The 16,092-nt window shown below is 39.9% G+C and overlaps 1 protein-coding gene across 2 annotated transcripts in view; it reads right to left on the bottom strand.

Annotated features, from left to right (window-relative positions):
• The window catches only part of HUNK (hormonally up-regulated Neu-associated kinase), a 56,017-nt gene that overhangs the window by 24,855 nt on the left and 15,070 nt on the right, over window positions 1-16,092 (bottom strand). For both annotated transcript variants that reach the window (XM_084538872.1, XM_084538871.1), the window contains exons 2-3: window positions 11,353-11,645; window positions 3,620-3,675 (exon numbers count right to left, since the gene is read on the bottom strand). In XM_084538872.1, coding sequence (XP_084394998.1) covers window positions 3,620-3,675; window positions 11,353-11,645 — 349 coding nt within the window. The remainder of the gene's footprint in view (window positions 1-3,619; window positions 3,676-11,352; window positions 11,646-16,092) is intronic.

Raw genomic sequence — 16,092 nt, 5'->3', positions numbered from 1 at the left:
TTCTGAGGATCCATTTACTTAATTAATTTATTTATTATCTATGGCCTGAGATGGGTTATGTCAGCTGTAAAATACTGTTTAAAACTAGAAATAATACCTCTGCAGGGTATTACTCATGGTCTTTACCCTACTGTGACATACCACCTCAAAATTACTTGACTGTAACATAATGCTTCACACTCAAAATAAATAATGGCTATATTCTGACCCGGTATAAACCAGCATCTGTTTATCATTATCAACGGAGGTATCCTCTAGTGAAAGTTTTCGCTATCTTATTTACTTAAACTATAAACATCTTATTGACTTTTTCTCAGCTCATTCATTACAACCAGGCTGGTATACTTTTCTTTTTCTTTTTCTTTTCTTTTCTTTTCTTTTCTTTTCTTTTCTTTTCTTTTCTTTTCTTTTCTTTTCTTTTCTTTTCTTTTCTTTTCTTTTCTTTTCTTTTCTTTTCTTTTCTTTTCTTTTCTTTTCTTTTCTTTTTCCTGTTGAAATTAAAAATGCCTGCAAATGCCTGCATACTGGGGACGGGGATTTTATTGCAAAAGAAATGGAAATATTGTTATGAATACTGTGGCAGCACATCGTGATCGCAGGGTCATTTGTAGTAAGGATGCGTTTTTATCTTGGTAAGAATGGTATTACCACCAGCATTGATAATTTTACTGCCATTCCTGTCTCTTTCTTGGGCTTTTTTCAATAAGCCTAGCTAATTACAGAATTCAGATCAAAGGCCACACTTGGTTTTCCAGAGTAAATATTATGACATGGGAGCTCCACCACCCCCACTCTTCATACTATCGAAGTATCGCATTGCACTACTACTTTTCAACGCCTCCAGGAAATCAACATTAAGCTATGGATACATGGCTATCTCTGAAGCTGTGACAGTTGGATTATGGAAAAAGGCATTTAACAGCACAAGCCTTAGAATAAAGTGAGAGATCATGGACAAGGTTGACCTTTGTCTGCGGCAGCAGAGCTTCACAGACCTCAGTAGAGCTACTTATGGGCAGGGTCCTTTTGGTGCTGTAGATCCTTGAGCAGAGTGCCAAGGACTTTGCATGGTCTGTGAGTGGCCTTTTATGGCACCTTAATCAGACACCTACCACCATGGGCTTGTAGATAAAGGGAAGTGAATTACTTCCAGCATTGCTGATCCTGATGTTCCTTGATTTGAGACTTACCAAGCAGCTAGCAGCAAGTCCACTTAACACAGCAAATGGAATTTTTCTAATAATACTATCTAAGCACATATTCCAAACCATCTTATCACATAGCTAAAAAGAATAACAAAAAGCAAGGTGTCACTTAGCAGCTGTGTGAAGAAAGGGATTCAAGGGATTTGTCTCTCACTGAAATGCATGAGCAAGCAGGGACTGTCAGTGTCACTTTATGCTACATTTTTCATCTTTCATTCATCTCTTCTGTTTCCTTCGTGTGTTTTTTTTTCTTTTTTTTTTTTTTTCCCTATTTTTTATATTACACAGCTATTACAAGAGCAACATTTTCAGTAGATACTAGAGTGTTTGCTGCTTCACAAAGCCTGGAGACTAAGCTGCTACTGCAAAGCAGTTAATGTCATCTGGTTTTGTAGCTCAAAGTCTCTTCTTGAAAGCATGACAAGCAGCACATAATTCCTCTAAACATACTCTTCTCTAGTGAAGAACCTTCCTGGGCAGCACTACATGACAACACAATTGATTCATCACATTTCTAGAAAGATAGACTACATAAAATATTTTACTGAATGTGGAACAAGATGAGTGAGGGAACAGGCATGGAGGAGGAACAGGAGTAAATTATCAGGTCTATTACACCAGGCACAGACATGTGCTGGAATATTTCCATTGCATGAGTTGTGCAGAAGCAGGACACGGGACAGCCAGCTTGTGTGAAACATGGGAAAACAAATCCTAACTGTTTGGGGTTGTTTAATAAAATAGTGGCTTCTCTGGAAAATTAGATCAGAGGTTTTCCTTTGGGAATGGGAGGAGATGAAACAATTGACTTAAGCTGACTGTTGATAAAACACAAGTGTTTGAGCAGACTATGACTTTAAAACTGTTTTTACTTACAGTGAAATTATTACTAATAAAGCAACCTTTATTTTTTTATAACATACCCATTTGGACGGTGCAATTTAATTGCTTTGTTTTAAGATACATACTGTGTACAATCTGCCTTGTTCAAAACATCAGGCTGCAGACCTGAGGACAATTTATCTCAGCTAGCTAGGCTACGGAAGATCTGTCTCTTTCTCTATACGTCCCACACCACCCACTGTGAGGAGACCTTTCTATGCAACTGAAGCAAACAAAACTGCAGGAACAGCTCTGAAGTTATTTTTTGGCATGTAAGTTTTAATTGTACACACATCATCTGATTAGATCTGGTTTTGGATGTCAAGTTCACATACTGTTGTGTAATCAAACACCCAATAACAGGAAAGCTATAGAAATTCTTTAAATCTATCAGATGTTCATATAGCACTGTTGCAAACCATCTGGTCTCACTTATCTGCTAAATCAAGATAATGGGTGGTATCCATCATTACTGATGAATGATTCATGGTAACATATCAGTATCCTCTGACCCATAACTGAGGTAATGCAGCATTCTCTTTTGCTTTTATTTTCCCAGAGACATTTGATTCACTACAGAGTAATGACTAGAAGTCATGGTAGTTCTTCTAGAGACCAAATTCCCTGAGTAATTTTTGAGTATTTCAAATTTCATTAACCATGCTCTTCTTGCTTGTTTCAAGATGTATGTGCTTTATACATTACAAAGACTGTCCATTTGATCTGAATGCTAAGTGTTTTTCATCACTTTTCAGGTGATAAAACTTTTCAAAGAAAGTCAGTCAAGTGTTTAATTTGTCTGCAGCCACAGACACTGCTTTGGCAAAAGTGTAGGCATAGAAATAAATATTTTTTTTATTTTTTTTTTATTTTTTTAGTGAAGGGCATATTTTCTTTTCAGTGCACACATTAATGTTAATGGCAGTTACACAATGGCAGTGAGAGACTATACCCACAGATGATTAATCTAAAACATCTGCATAACTTGAATGAATTGAGTACTGCACACAACTGACACCTGAACACAATCAAGTCTCTATTGTTGATCTTTTTTATATTTTTTAACAGCCCTCTAAAACAATTTCTTATTGGGTTCTGGAAGCAAACTTAACAAATATAAATAAAGGACCAAATTTTGCTAGATGCTAAAAATGCTTGCAACTCCCACCGACTTCAGCGGAAGCATATGCATATGGGGGCAGAATCCAACTCAGGAAATGCAAAATTATAAAGATAATAAAATAAGTTACTTCTGCGGTGTCGGTTCTCTAATTCTTTACAAAGTACCTGATTTAAATAGGAAAGCCGCTTGTTAGAAAATGAAGGATTATACCCATACCCAGTTAAAGCTGAATTATTTGGAACATTTTTTCACAAGATGCTGTCAGGAACAGCTTGATTGCTATCTATACTCTCCCAGCTCCTCTTTGCAGCAACATTAGCAGTTGTCACATGGAGGATTATGAAGTCTTAAAATTCTCTTTATAAAACCACCAATTTTAATTACTGGAATTGCCGAACTAGTTTCATACCAATAAGCTTGATATTGTTGTCTTCATCTAGCAACAGATTTTCTATCTTCAAGTCTCTGAAAGAAACAAAATATTTTGAGTGAGCCTCTGAAATAATGAAGCAACTTCCCATCACTCTCATCAGTTCATTTACAAAATTCATATATATAATAACGGGTATTATGAAAGCAGCGCACACAGTTCCACATTCAAAGCAGAAAGCCCCATGCACTGTCTCCTCTCCGTAATTACCAGTACTTTCACATACAGGTTCGCACCAACTCTTCATGCACAGAAAGAATTTACAAACATTTGTCAGTAAATCCTGTAATTAATCAGATTCTTTGAATTTCTTGTGTACTTATAAGCCTGCAGAAACCTTGTACATGGGAAACATTTCAAATATGTTTCTGAATTGGAGGTCATTTTCTCGTTACTCTTCATAACCAAAGTCTCTTCATTGGATGTAGCTGGAGAATAAACTGCAGAGATTTGAGGAGCCAAATGTCTCTTCTCTGATATTGTCTACAGTTCTGGGGACCACAATCAGTCTCCCCATGGGGATGAGACATCCAAACACTTTACAAAGGTGGTCAACACTAGAATGCTAGTATAAGGCTGAAATATAATACAAGGAAGAAATTTTTCACAGTGAGGGTGTTGAGGTACAGGAACAGGTTGCCCAGAGAAGCTGTGGATGCCCCATCTCTGGAGGTGTTCAAGGCCAGGCTGGATGAGTCTTTGGGCAACCTGGTCTGGTGGGAGGTGTCCCTGCCCATGGCAGGGGGTTGGAACTGGATGATCTAAATGAACTAGATGGCCCCTTCCAAACCAAACTATTCCATGATTCTAAGATTCTCACGTGCTAGAGTTGAAAATTGAGGCTGAGGGATTGAAATGGTTTGCCTAATGCCATCCAGTATGTTAGTAAGAAAGCTGAGAGAAGTCCTCACACAAGTTTTCTGAGTGCCACTTCAGTGCTTTCTCCACCGTTCTATTCTGCTTGACCTCCCCAGAACCACTTCACAGACTAGGGCCCAGACCAGTTTGGGGGGAGAGAAGATAAAATGAAAACAGCTATCTGCTACTGCCAACCAGTCTGCTGACATGTATTTGTGAGCACTCCATTCACATTACATGTGTTCTTTCATCATTTACGAATGTGGTTGTGCATTTCTAAACCATGTTCTACATAAGCAAAATATCAAAGATTATTTTCCCTAAAACAGTGAATGAATAAATAAATAAATAAATGGTTCAAGTACAGTATAAGCATTAAGTATAATATGAAAAATCATTTAGGTTGCTACACAACTTCCACACGACTTCTAGGAATTGCCTGTGTCTTTCTTACAATAATTTTTTCCACAGTCCAGACATAAAATATTTCTATTAGCATGCCAGGATATCAATAGCTCAGACTGCCAGTGGTGTTTCTCTCAGTACACTTCGGAAAAAAAATGGATAATAAAGCCATCAGCTATAATTATGGGAAGTCAGTGACATCCATGTTATTTTGCCTTTGTAAGGAAGAGGGAGTAATGAAGAATGCCTCTATTGCAGATGAAGATATACGCTTAATAAAATAAGACAAGTAAACCAACCAAACCAAACAAAGCACTTTCACAAGAAAGGATCTGGGAAATAAAAATAACTGTGACCAACTCCAAGCCTTTTTTTTTTTTTTTGAAATGTCCCTCTCCCCTCATTTTATGTCCATGCTATCTTTCAAATAACTCTAAGAAAAAAGAATATTTGCATGTAGGATGACACTCACTTCACCCGTACAATCACAATGACCATCTCCCTATTGAACAGATGTTTCCATACCCTAGCTAGCATTTCTTGCAGATTTTCCTTGCTTCATGCATGAAAAGAAAGAGGGGAAATGATACATAAATCTATTGAAGAAGAGTATTTTGCAAATCTCTGCTATTTGGTGGCATTCCTCTCTTTGCAGGAAACTCCATGCATTGCAACGCGCTACAAACCCACCTCTCTGCCTCCTCCAAAGGGAGCTTCTGCCGTATGGTAACCACCACGGCTGAGAAATTGCTTGGTACAAGAGTGACGTGCCTTGCCAGATGGATCCAGATCAACCCACTTCCACTTCCCCCCACTGCCAAAAAAGGGCTTATTTCTTCACGTGTCACGCCTTTATTGCTTGCAGATGGAGATTTTTCCACAGACAGGGTGATTAGCCTCTAGAAAGATATCGGGGCCAGGTATTTAACAAGAGAGAGTGCCAAAAAAACAGTATGGAAAAGAAAAAAAGACTTGAAAAACCAACAGAACCAAGTGGGACTTCAAGTCGTACACTGAAACACTCAGTACAAACTCTCAAAGCAAGAAGCAAGGCAATTTGGAAGTTCCAAGTACATTAAACATTAGCTGAAAAGAGGTAAACTTTTAAAACTAGAGGAAAGAATATAGAAAGATGAAAGCTGTAAGTTGAGGCAAAAAGACATGCAAGCAATTAGAATAACAAATGAGTGACAGAAGAGCTAAAAATAAACACAACATATTTAAAAGGATTCATGGTTAAAAAATAAAACTAAGGATAAATATTACAGGGAATCTTAAAGCTATCAGAGGAAAAAAAAATAAATATAGCTTCAGTATAGAGTACAATCAGACCTGGTTAATTAAAGCCATTCACCCATACGTCTATTCTCAGCAGACTTGCCAGTAAGCAGTAGCTGATCTAATAGTTCATATGTACCACATTTTTGTCAGTCCACGTCAACATGAAAGCCCTTTTTTTGGTGTGTCGCTGGGAACTAGGACAACAGATTTTCACTCTTTGGTACAACCTAACGAAAAGATTCCATGTGAACCTGTCTAAGAAACACAAAGCTGTACAAAACCAGACCAAGAAAAGCCAGATTAGACCATAGCTGGAGAACCACTGCTACACAGACATGGACTATCCAGAAAGTGCAGGGCAGCACCACCCCGCAGCCTGATCCCACTGGGATGGCCACCAGCAGTGCTCATAGATGACTGGTACCGATGTATGGCAGGAACCTGGCACCCATGGCCAGGGCAGCAGGAGTGCAAACACAGCCTGCTGGTCGGAGGGCTTATTCTGTGAATACTTTAAGTGATTTTAACAATACACCAAATCACCCGCTATTTCTTTTTGACAAAAAGCGTGATTGTACAATCTGGTTTTATGTCTCTCTTAGGATCATCTTGTAGAGACAGCACTGATTTCCCTCAAGTTCCTAAATGTTTTATTATGTCAGTTCAATCTGGTTCCAACATAAGTGTTTTTGTTTGGTTTTAATTATTATTACTATATTATGATTATCATTATTTACAGACAGGCTTATCTCGGTTGCTACTTTGTTTGAATGCTTACATTAATTCCTTGCAATGGAAAAAAAAATAGCACCATTACATTGAAAAGTTAGGGAACAATGAATTTCATGCACAACATTATAAAAAGGTTGACAAACAAACAAAAGCAAACATCCCACCATACGTATTCTGGTGAGATTTCTTTTTGCACGCTTTTTAATGGTAGTATACTGCAAGGCAGAATGCGGGTTACTTGCTATGACACACATAATGCTTGAAGTCTTTCTTGGAAGACACTGGGAAGACACGGAGCAATTAAACATTAGGCATATATGCAGGTCCCTGCAGACTCAGAGGTTCCTGTAATTCTGAAAATGGCTTGCACTTTTCAACAGGACACAGCTGCTTTGTGACTGAGGGCCATGCAGCTGTACACGTACCACAGTATGTGGAACTGAGGTGGGGAAAAGACATGCAGTTGCTGGAGACCTTCAGTTCAGAGTGGGACGTGATTCATAGGATGGCTTGTTTAGGTTTGGAGTTTGTTCTTCTGTTGATGGAGCTGATTTTTCCCTGGCTTTGCTTAGAGATTCATAGACCACTTTGGAAACCCCTACTCAAGCCAGTGATTCCACAGAGCAACACAAACCTGCTTCACTTAGCACACTACCTTAGGCTTGTGCCACCAAAAATCACATCTCAACTACCAACCCACAAACTCACTTTGTAGCCCCATGAAAGAGCTGGGAAGGGTGCAGAGTTTTGGGTTCATCATCGTGTTAACACACATTTCAAAGGCACTGCTTTGTTATCAAAGTGTTGCTTACTGAGCCTGATTCTTCTATCAGCCACAAAGTCACTGAATTCAATGTGGTTGACTCTGTAAAAGTGGAATTTGTTCCATTGTCTTTACTAAAACAATGTCTAGTTTGTTTACAGCAGAGCAGTCCAAGAGACAATGCCTAAAGGTAATTTTGAAATCTGACATAAAATAGAAAGACAAACCAGCTTTACACTTCAAAAAGAGAGTTTGTTCTGTAGTGCAGGATCTGTCATAAATACTGCATCAGCAGCCAGATTACTGGCACTTAAAATTAATGGGATGGAAGTTACTAAAGCCAGCACACGTCAAATTAGTGGGTATCAAAGAAGGACTCCCGTAGCACCCTAAGCAACTGCATCATCATACCACCTTACACTTCTTGGTGTGCTAGGGAAAGAGCAGAAGGGTATTATGGAAAAATATACAAACTCCACTCAAAACCTCAAGTATTTTCTTATGTCTCTCAAACTCCTGATCTGCTTTTAATTACAAAATGGCAGTGGAAGGTATGAATATACTGCCACGAAGACTGAAAAAGGGGGAACACAGAAAGCTACCTTTGCTACCAATACATTATTAAATTCTTTTTTTTGACATCCTGACAGTAATTGCACTGAATGGGATTGAATTTTGTTAAAATTACTTTAAAAGGGTTGTTGAGAATTTCCTGTGGGATGCAGTTGCAAGCACCAAGGCTTTCACTTCGTTTTCTCTGTTGTCCTTATGCTCCCAAGGGGCTTATTGTTCATCCTGCCTTTTGACAGCATGAAGGCCTGTGTAAACACCCTCTGAAAAGAGAAAGCTTCACCAGATACTGCCATTTGGGTTTGTTTTCTTCTGTCAGAGGGAAAGATAAATATTCCTACCTGATTCACAGTCGAGCTTGTTGCAAGTGTATTTTTAGCAACCAACCAGCTCTTCTGATAAAAGCAATGAAACACAAGTGATTACACGGAATTATATTTAGAATAGCTGCATTTCTTTCTCCAGAAAGTGGCCACTGAAACCTGGACACTCCTCATCAGAGATGCTGTTCCTACACTGGGGTGCTTGCAGCTTTTATATATCATAGAAGAAATATTTATAATTCAAAATATGGTCAAACTCAAATAATTTTTTAATCTCTCTAATTAAAGTGAGGTTTCTCAAAAAACTTTAGACTGCTTGCATGTCACACTGCTTCCTAAAAGAGGCTTTTCTTTTGAGTTCTGGGTCCCTTCTCTTGTCAGAGTGCTTTTCTGCCATGCCAAGTCTTGATTGTAAATCATGAAGCCAGCTGAGTAATGTTCATCAAATAATGTAACCAAATTTAATGCAACTTCTTTCTGGCTTTTTTTCCATCCTGAATTATAGAAGAGGGCAAGTCATCTAGATTATTCCCTGAATAATGAGGACAAAAATGCCGGTGACTTTTGTAATCAAAGGTTCAGTGAATACTTTTCAATGCTCTGCCTGATTCAGGGTGAATGATGAAAACATTTTGAGAGAGGCAAACAGCAGACCGCTTCCTGGCCTACAATGCCGTGTTTTGTTTCACACACAGCGAATGTGAACACCCACAGATCACCACCTCAATGAAAGCTCTGTTATTTTTACCTGTTTTAAAAATAACAACAATAACAACAACAGAACACTGTCATTTCATCCAGGGTGAGCATGAATCAGACTTCTGCACTATTTTTTCCCCTCTTCAGTTAAGCAGTCTGTTTTTATAGCTGCCACGGTCAAAAGCCCAAGAAGCTGAAGGACAACTCCTGCGGTAACTACTAGTCCTTGTCCCTCTATTGCACACAGAGGGACGGGAGAAGAAATTTGGATTGGGCTGCCCATGTTTTTCTTGTGTCTCTGTGCTGTTCTACATACCTTGTTAATATAGTAAGTCAAGATGCTAACAGTTAAGCCAGAGAAAATATTTTATCAGTATAACTAGAATTGGACCTGCTAGTTATCCAGATGTATAATGATAGTTTGGATCCACTGACCAGCAAGTGAATCAGTCAGTCCCGCCAGCCCACCATAAGCACATTGGATACCATGACACTAAGCAACGGGCAGATTTCCCTGTGAGAGGTACTTCTGCTGCTGAACTCAGTGCTGCTGCTAGAAACTCAACATCCTCATCTGTTCCTGACAGGTTTTTCTCTGCCCTTCTCAGAAACTTTGACCTTTTTCTTTCCCCACACCTCATCTCCCTACATACAGGATATGAACTGATCCTTTAAAGCAATAAATAGACTTCTTCCTTTTCCATGCCCCAAACTGTAGGGTTAATAATTTAAAGAGATCAGCAGTTCAGCTGCTGATAGAGAACCTGCAGACAAGACCTGGCTGCTGCTCAAATATTTATGGTGCAGTGGTACCAGAAGCTTAGCTTGAGATAAGACCTCAGTGCACCCGAGGTTATAGGTGCACGTAGCACCTACCCCTAAAGGACTGCAGGGAACAAGCAGAGAGACCTTGAGACCAAAAAAAGCAGCTTTCTGGGTGTGTGGAGCTGGGCCTAGCAGCGTAGCCTGGTGGTATCGAGTCCCAGATCTGCAGAATTATGCAGGTGCCTCGCTCCTGCTACCGAGAGGATGGGGCCTACATGACGTGCTCAGCGCCACGTGGCAAATCTGTGGGAGTTCAGACTTGACTCCCGTCATCCCAAATTTAGAAAGTGTAGTCTCCTTCTTAGACAACATCCTATAAATACACCTAGGAACAGAATAAGAGACATACTGGGTCAGACCAAAGGTACATCAGCCCACCATCCTCCTGTCTCCATAGCAGCCAAGAGCACATAAGTGGAGAAGGAAATAGGGGCAGGCAATCATGTGTGGTATCTCCACCTGTGCACTCCCAGCCTCTGCCAGGTGCTGCTCATGGGCTTCAGGCAGAGGTACAGTAAGGCTATTCCTTATTCCGAAACCCTCAGCAGACCTCTATTTGATTAACTTGTCCTGTTTCCCCTTGAGCCCAGGTAAACATCCTGCTTATGCACTGATTAAAACAAGGTCCTAAAGAAAGAAACACATCACACAGCATTGCAGCAGCTCTGGATTTCTCCTGAGAAGACACTGCAAGATGAAGCGAACAGCTGCATACTCTGGATTGTACTTCCCTTTCTCCGATCTTGCGAGGTCCCATTGGGGCAATACAATTAGTGGAAAGAGCAGAGAAGAACAAGCAAGGGACTTCTGTGAACCCATTTAGGCTTCATCCTTGACAGACTTTGGGCAAACCAGTTCATCTACCTGTACTGCTGTATTTCCACCAGCGAAACAGCAGACATGACCTCCTCAAAGACACAGTGAAACCATACAGTAGTTAATGTTGGTACTGAGCTTCAAAGAAGCAAAATAGTACTAGTGTAGTACAGACCTATGTTGATGTAGTACAGGCCTATGTTTAAGGACATGCAGTTGGTGCAGCTACTGTGCACTTTTTCTGAAGTTAAACAGTTAGGTAAGTTCTTTCTAGAGATACTGTCTAAAATATGAACAACTAAACAATATCTTAAAGATTAGCCAAAAAGCTGGCTGTAATAGATTTTCAAAAGGAAGTCACCTTGCTATATAAATACATGCATAGACGCCACTTTGAGGCTCTGAGGTAAATTTGTTCCAGAGAGGGTTTTAAAGATTACCTGTGGACTACTCCTGCCCGATGAAGATGTTCTACTGCCAGAATAAGCTGCCTGATGTATTTGCGTGCTTCATGCTCTTCAAGTCTTTTTTTCTCATAGATCTTGTGCATCAGGTTGCCACCAGGGCACAGCTCCATGACAAGATAGTAGCTGTTCTCAGTTTCCAGTATATCCAACAGCTGGGCTATATTTGGGTGGCGGATCATCTGCTGGATCTGCCCTTCCCGTCGCAGATTCTTAGTGACATAAGTGTCCTTTTTGGCTCTTTTCTTGTCAATTACTTTCACTGCCACCTAGTGAAAAACAGAGGAGAGGGGAGTTATTAGCAGTCACACACTGATGATTTATTGCTTTAAACCTGCACAAACAACCTCAAAAATAATAAATAAATAAATAAATGGCTGTAATTCCCAACTGTTTCAGTTCATACACCAATGTTTCAGGCACAGCTGCCCAGGTCAGAGAAACAGCTGATTTTGCAACCCCAGCCTCCACTAACAATTACTCCCTTGTGCGATGACAGATAAAAGTTATTGCAAGGAAATAGGTAACAAAGGGAAGACAATGTTCTCATTAACCACTCCCAAATACTGAGCATATTTAATGCTGGACATATAATTTCATCTACCATCTCAAAAAGTCTCCAAGCTGGTATTTACAAGTTGTTAACTGTCATTTTTGGCTTTTTCTGGCTTAGGACATACGACTTCAGATGATCTGCTTCCATTACAAGTTCCTGAAACTATAGCCAACTGTTAGTTTTACATTACTGAAAAGAAAAAAATAAAAAACAAAAACAAAAACAAAACAAAACAAAACAAAACAAACAAACATAAAACACAGTTGTTTTGGTACCACTCTCTTGGCACATTTCTTTTTCTCTTTTAAAACATACATGAAAGACAGTCCCCTTGTTACTTCTAGAACTGAACAACTCTGCAAAATGCAAGAAGGCAAAACTTTTTTTTTTTAAATGTGGGTACTAAATTGCATACCACTCAGAGCTGTCCAAGTCAACTGAAGCCCATCATGAAAGTATGTAATAAAAACAAAGAGACTCTGCACCACAGCCTATGACACAGTCTAGCCCCTGTTGAAGTGCTTTCATTCCTACTGCTGGTGCAGACACTACATGAGAACAAAAGGACAGGACCAGTGAGGATATCACTCTTTTCTATGCTTAAAGAATCTGATTCCTGTTACTGTTTTAATGCAGGCAATAAATAATTGCAATTAATTAGTATCTGCCTTTATCTGCCTCAAATTTGTAGATACTTATTTATTGAGATTTCTTATTTAGAGTGTGTGCTGCAGACTTCCAGGTCATCTGCGCCAGACAATGATTTAACAGCATATGCCAGCAGAGCAACAAAAGGCACTGGATCCTCCTCCCCTGCCCCTCATTTCCTCAGAGCTCTGCAACAAAGGAAGTCCTTTAACGCATGCACCAGCCCCAGCAGCTCACTGATCATTACCCAAGTGACAGTTGTTTGTCGGGATGAGGGAAGGGGAATACAGTGCTTGGTATTCCTGTGTGATGCTGAATTTTACATGAAACTGGTTGGAAAGGTTCTTTTTTGCACAGGTATGGGTCCAAGAGAAGGCAGAAAAAATGCCACAATCCCTCTGCCCTCCCTGATGGGGGCACAAAGATGCTACACTTGCATCTTTGCTGCATGCCTTGATTTGGCCTTGGAGGACCTCCTGCATTAATTTACTCCTACGATGAGAAGAAATAACAAACATGGGGAAAATCTTGGAGTTTTACTGACTGGATTGCTCATTCTCAACATCCAGAGAGTAGCTCAAGCCAAACAGGCTTCCATCCATCTCCATCTTGTACAGCATCCCTCCTCATGGCTGACAAGCTACTCACAACACACTTGCTTCCAGCTACAGCCAACTACATGGTTAAAATCCACGGCATTATAGGCTGCTGGTCTTGGGCATCAGGGAGACAAAGTTGTTCACAAAATGCCTGGCCCCCTCCCTGCATGAGAAAGTGTCACATCAGTCATGTGACAGCTCCCAGTTTGGCTAGCCTAGCCTTTTTTCTACAAGAAATAGAAAGTTTGAATTAGTAAGCAATTTGGTTTTTCTTCAGAAAATAGAAGCATTAAATAAATAAATAAATAAATAAATAAAAATACGCCCAGACTGTTTAACACAAACTCCTTGAGTCAAAGTCAAGTTTTTATGAGCAGATAAATTGGAGAATAAAACTACAGGAGTCTGGGCTTAATAGTTTGTCTTAACAAACAGAAGTCAGCATCATGGCATACGTTATTGGCTGGATATATTTCTGCTGTTAAAAGATGATTCTAATGAAATACCCTTGATAAGAAGGCAAGGCTAACCACCACATGCGTGACAGCTGCCTGGGTGAAATGTGGAGCAGCATCAGAGCCATAAATGCCTGGAAGCTACATTCCTGACTAGTCACATTAAAGAAAGATCATTCTGTTTTAAGATAAGACAACAGGCAAATCAGAGCTTTACTTAACCATTTTTGAAAGCCTCAGGTGATTCACCAAGGAAACAGTCTTAAATTAGCATGTTCTTCAATCTAATGAAATAAGACCAAGAACACAGAGGCTTGCATGGATTATTTGGACAGCAAACCACAAAAGCTATTCTGGTGAGGACAAACAAATTCGTGGGTAAAAGAAACATGATATACCAGTTTGTTTGCTGGCAGCACAACACAACCTCTGCAAAAGTTGAGAACAATGCACATGAAAATGCTGCTGTTTTCTGCAGCTGCAGGATACACAACATGGGTTATTAACAAAATGGAGCAGTAACCTCTTGTCCATATCAGGAAGTCATCCTGAACTCATTGACTAAAAAAAGCACGTTACTAAACCCATGCATATCTCCTACACGGGCTGAGCATGGCTGTGGGGAACAAGGGCAAACACCTGAACCCAGGAGACAGAGCCAACTATGTGACTACTTGCAAACTTTTTCACCATCACAAAGAATTAGTCATCTATGTCTTAAGGACAAATTTTCTCTTTGATTTTGACAGATGCTTGGTCAGGCACGCTATCTATCCCAACAGAGCTGCCTTCAGACCCCACCTTGAGTCTGAGCTGCCTTTTCCATACCTTCAATATCCCTTGCATTGGGTCCAAGAAGTCCATCAGCACAGCTAACAGCCAGCTGACAAAGGAGGCAATAACAGTTTTGTTTCAGCAACAGCTTTGCACAGGGGAAAGAGAAGAGTAAAACACCAATTAAGAGTACTGAAAGCTTGCATTTCCCATATCAGAGAGGACACAAGGTTCTGTGACACCTTGCTTGCTCCTGGGACAGTGCAAGCAGGACCTTGCCTCCACTCCCAGTTCCATGCTGCAGCACATGGTACTACAGAAATATTTCAGATGGATGAAATATTTATTCTCTCTCCATAGATTTTCTCTCTCCATCTCAGGGATAATTCAAAAGCTTTAAAGAAATCTCCATATGTCTAAAGAAAAAAATACACAGTTGACCCAACACATAAGCATCCTATTGACTGTCAAACAGATGTTCATAACTGCTTCTAGCTGTTGTGCCTCTCCATCTCTCTTCATCCCAGCTCATCTTCGTTACAACTCCTTTCATTTATTCTTTTGCTCTTCTAGTCACTGCCCTTTCCCTTGCACTGCTCTTCTTGCTTTTGTTTTCTCGTAGGATCCTTTTTCTTTCATAAATGAAATGCACCCCATGATAGGGAGTCAGCACTGTCAGGCAGAGCTCCGATGGTTTGTTTTGGTTTGGTGTTGTTGTTTTGTTTTGCTGTAGGTTTTTTGTTTTAGTTTTTGGTTTTGCCTGTTTGAATTTCTTGGATTTTTCTCCAATTTACAATTCATTCTTAAGCATACAGAGGAAATCCATGGATCAAAATGTGCGCTCAGTAACTCCAGGATTGACTTAGCTCAATATCCTTGATTTTGAGTTCATCCAGAGTTACACTGAGGTAAGTGGAGACGGAATGTGCCCTGACACATTTAATATGCACAGACTCATGTATGGTGCATATGCACACACACACCTGAAAATTTCATCCATGCAGAAGGAAAAAGCATTCAGTATAGAAAATACCCTAGATGCTAGCTAACCACAAAGCAAACACATTCAAGCTTTCATAACCTACTCAAGATAAGACAATTATTCTGTTTTGCTCTCCCAAGTTTCACGTGGGGGTTCTTTGCATCACGCTTATCTCCTGACTTGAATTGCCAGCCAATATTGGCATAGAAATAAAAATAAATGATAAAGCAAGTAATTACTCTGAATATGTATCAACAGTGGCTCTTGACATTCAACACGTTGCTTTTGGCTAAATCTTTGCTGTGTAAATAAATAAATGGTTTAGGTTATTCTGTGTTATGAGATACGAAGATGAGTAATAGGCCGTATTTTTGGTTCCAGAGTCCTAGAATTACTGTTGGAATTAATTACTTTCCTGAAGTTTATGGTGTGACACATCATATGAGCAATTGCTGCTTCTCTCGATCGTTGCACTAAAATAGTTCAGGCTGGGCTAAAATGTACTGGAACGGAGGTGAGGGGGAAGTGTAAACACCACTATTCTCCAAAGATAGTTGTAGGAGACAGTTGCATTGCTTGCAGAAGCCAGCGGCTAAACCAACATCGGCAAATACAGGCACGTGCCATCACCCAAATAAAGGCACATGTTTGACACGCGTGGGAGGAGGATTTTTGCCACTTAGTGCTTCAGGAGGGTTTCTG

Source organism: Aythya ferina (assembly GCF_964211825.1).
Source record: "Aythya ferina genome assembly, chromosome: 1".
Classification (NCBI taxonomy): Eukaryota; Metazoa; Chordata; class Aves; order Anseriformes; family Anatidae; genus Aythya; species Aythya ferina.
This window is presented reverse-complemented; position numbering and strand designations above follow the sequence as displayed.